Raw genomic sequence first — 2,748 nt, forward strand, 5'->3', positions numbered from 1 at the left:
TATATATAAAACATTTGGAATCATTTTCAACAAGTTTCATGAGATAATTTGCAACAAGACTTTTTGTTTTGTTTTTTAACAATTCACCTCATGACCTAAAGCAACCTCTTCTTTCATGTTGCAAAGTTTTTTTCCCCTATTCCCAGTCTGTTCTAATTCTGTCGATTATTAATAATTATCCAAGGCTCGAAGAAGTCAAACTGCTCAATGTAGAAAATGAGGCACTCAGCTCCTACAATTAACACTTCTGATGTTGGATAACAGCTAAAGAAGAAAAAAAAAACAGGCATATTTGAGCTTGAGACTTTCTCTAAAAATGACCTGACTTTTGTAAGTGTAAGTGATAAGAAACAGGAACCAATGAAGAATCATCTAATTAAATTTATTCAGATAGAAGGTAAAAAACTATAGAAAGTTATCTACACTGTTATAGTGTTTGTTGCTTGTTATAACAAAATAAATGGCCAATAATCTACTCCCTGCAGCACATAAAACATGTCTGTTTATTCATAAGAAAACCACACAGATGTCTGTGGCCAACAGTACACCAATATATAACTGAAATATAATGTTTTGGCCAGATTTAATTCTGATTTACCTTCTTGAAAAAGTTTTATAATTTTTTTTTCATTGCTTCAGCTTAAAACTCTTTTGGTTGGATCGTATTTCTGATCTGATAAATAATTTGAAACACATAAACAAGATATTTTTGGCATTTGTCAGACTATGCAGGTATTAAATTAAGGTAAATTGCTATTGTCTAAATCTACAATATATCTTTTATTGGCCAGACTGTGCACTTCACCACATGCTTTAAATTTTGTATTACGTTGTTAACCCCCAGTTGACACGTGTTCCAATAGCTGCGCTTCTGTCACACTTTTTCTTTTGAGCTGAGCAACTAAACCGTGTTTCAGTTCAAGAAAACTACTCAGGGAAAAAGTTTTAGCTTGTATTACTAGTGTCTGCCTTTCAGCTGACTATGTTTTGGTTAATCCCATTGTGATGGCTCAAATCGATGTTCTAGCAAATGTCTTTCAATTCAGAAGAACTGAGGGGAGAAAGTTAGTCAGAAAAAAAACCCTCTCAGGCTTGAGCATTTCATTTAACTTTACTTTCAACTTGAAACTAAGAGTTGACACATAATGTTGTCAGAATTATTAGTTTTAGGGGTGGGGAAGACACAGCAAGATCTCAGAGAAATCTTTTCTCTCAAAACGGATTTTAGACCAAGTCTGCGAGCTTGTGAACCGCTCAACCGTTTCCAACCCTGAAAGGCTCCCAGCCCAGACCGGCGCACCTCATCACAGGCACAGCAGCGGGGTTTCAGCCTCTCGGAATGGTGCCGGCCACAGTAGACTTTGCCGTCCTGGTGGAAGTATATAAGATCCACCAGCAGTTCCTCACATGTGCAGCAGACAAAGCAGCGAGGATGCCAACACTTTCCAGGCCCTGCCCTGGCAGCAAAAACTACAATTTCCCCTCCGTTTATCTGACCACCACACTGTAGATGAGGAAAGAAAGGAAAGAAGAAAGGAAAGGAAAGGAGTAAAGTGAGGAGATGAAAGAACGATAAGGAGTGAGATAATTACAAACTGCAAGTTAATGAGAAGGAAGGTGAAAACAGGTTTTCATAAAGTCCTTTAAGCTACTTCGACCAATTATTTTTTGGAGTTAAAAGTAAGTCCAGAAGTGTGGGGAGGCAACATTTAGTCATGTTTACCTTTTCACAGCTCATTCCGCTGATGGTGAGGGGGAAAGGACGGACATTACCCCTCCCTAAGTTGTCCTTTTTCCTCTGGTTGCTGAAGATCTTAAGCTCTCGTTTCTCCTCCTCATCCAGCGCGTTACAATAACGCACCTGAAACATGATGGCTCATCATCAGGCAGCATAAAAATGTAAAAGCCTATCAGAAAAATCACAGTTTTCACACGTGAATGGGAAATCTGTGCGGCTAAGTGTGTTTTACCTCATTGTCATGCGGTGGCAACTGGTGAAGCAGTTGCTTGATGCGATATTTCTCTCCAGGGCTGTTAATATAGGGGACTTTCTCTTCTGGCAGTGAATTATAATACTGATGCACCTGAAAAAAAAAAGATGTATGGATATATTAGCCTCAAAGATTCAGAATATAAATTTCTGACCAACTTATGCCAAGTTTGTAAATAAAGTTTATATAACTTAGTAGTAAACTATAGCAAAATATAGAAATAATACCAAACACAAAGATACATTACTGTTTATTTTTAGGTTTTACTTAGGACCTGATGACAACAGGTTGAAGGTTTAAATCCACTATTTGTTAAACATCAGACTCTTCCACACTAAGTGATTTAATTAAAGTATATGTTAATAATATAATATTTTTGGACACATTTAGGTCTTTGAACAACCTCACTTTGCATAAAAATATAATTTTGACTAGATTGATGAGATAACAGCAGGAAATTTCCGTTACACTTCTATGATTTTTGTATTACACAGTTACTAAGTATTTTATCATCACTAACAGTTGCAAATAGGAGCAGCAGCAATTTGCTGTAGCACTTACGGTGCAACCATGGATGCAGGGTTATTGTATTTCTGCTAGAATATCCTCATAATGAGGAAAGCTTTACAAAATATGTTGCAGTGTTCCCATGAATTGCACTAAAGTGTTCAGATTGGAGATATTATGGGACAGCAGGAATCTATTTTGGTCCTGGCCTCGCTCTGACGAACCGTTAACTCATCAGTCTGGTCAGAAC

The 2,748-nt window shown here is 37.2% G+C and overlaps 1 protein-coding gene across 1 annotated transcript in view; it reads right to left on the bottom strand.

Moving 5' to 3' along the window:
- The window catches only part of prickle2a (prickle homolog 2a), a 54,493-nt gene that overhangs the window by 2,993 nt on the left and 48,752 nt on the right, over positions 1-2,748 (bottom strand). The window contains exons 3-5 of the mRNA XM_014016284.1: positions 1,971-2,084; positions 1,724-1,861; positions 1,301-1,504 (exon numbers count right to left, since the gene is read on the bottom strand). Coding sequence (XP_013871738.1) covers positions 1,301-1,504; positions 1,724-1,861; positions 1,971-2,084 — 456 coding nt within the window. The remainder of the gene's footprint in view (positions 1-1,300; positions 1,505-1,723; positions 1,862-1,970; positions 2,085-2,748) is intronic.

The sequence above is a fragment of the Austrofundulus limnaeus genome, unplaced genomic scaffold (assembly GCF_001266775.1).
Source record: "Austrofundulus limnaeus strain Quisiro unplaced genomic scaffold, Austrofundulus_limnaeus-1.0 Scaffold3, whole genome shotgun sequence".
NCBI classification, from domain to species: Eukaryota; Metazoa; Chordata; class Actinopteri; order Cyprinodontiformes; family Rivulidae; genus Austrofundulus; species Austrofundulus limnaeus.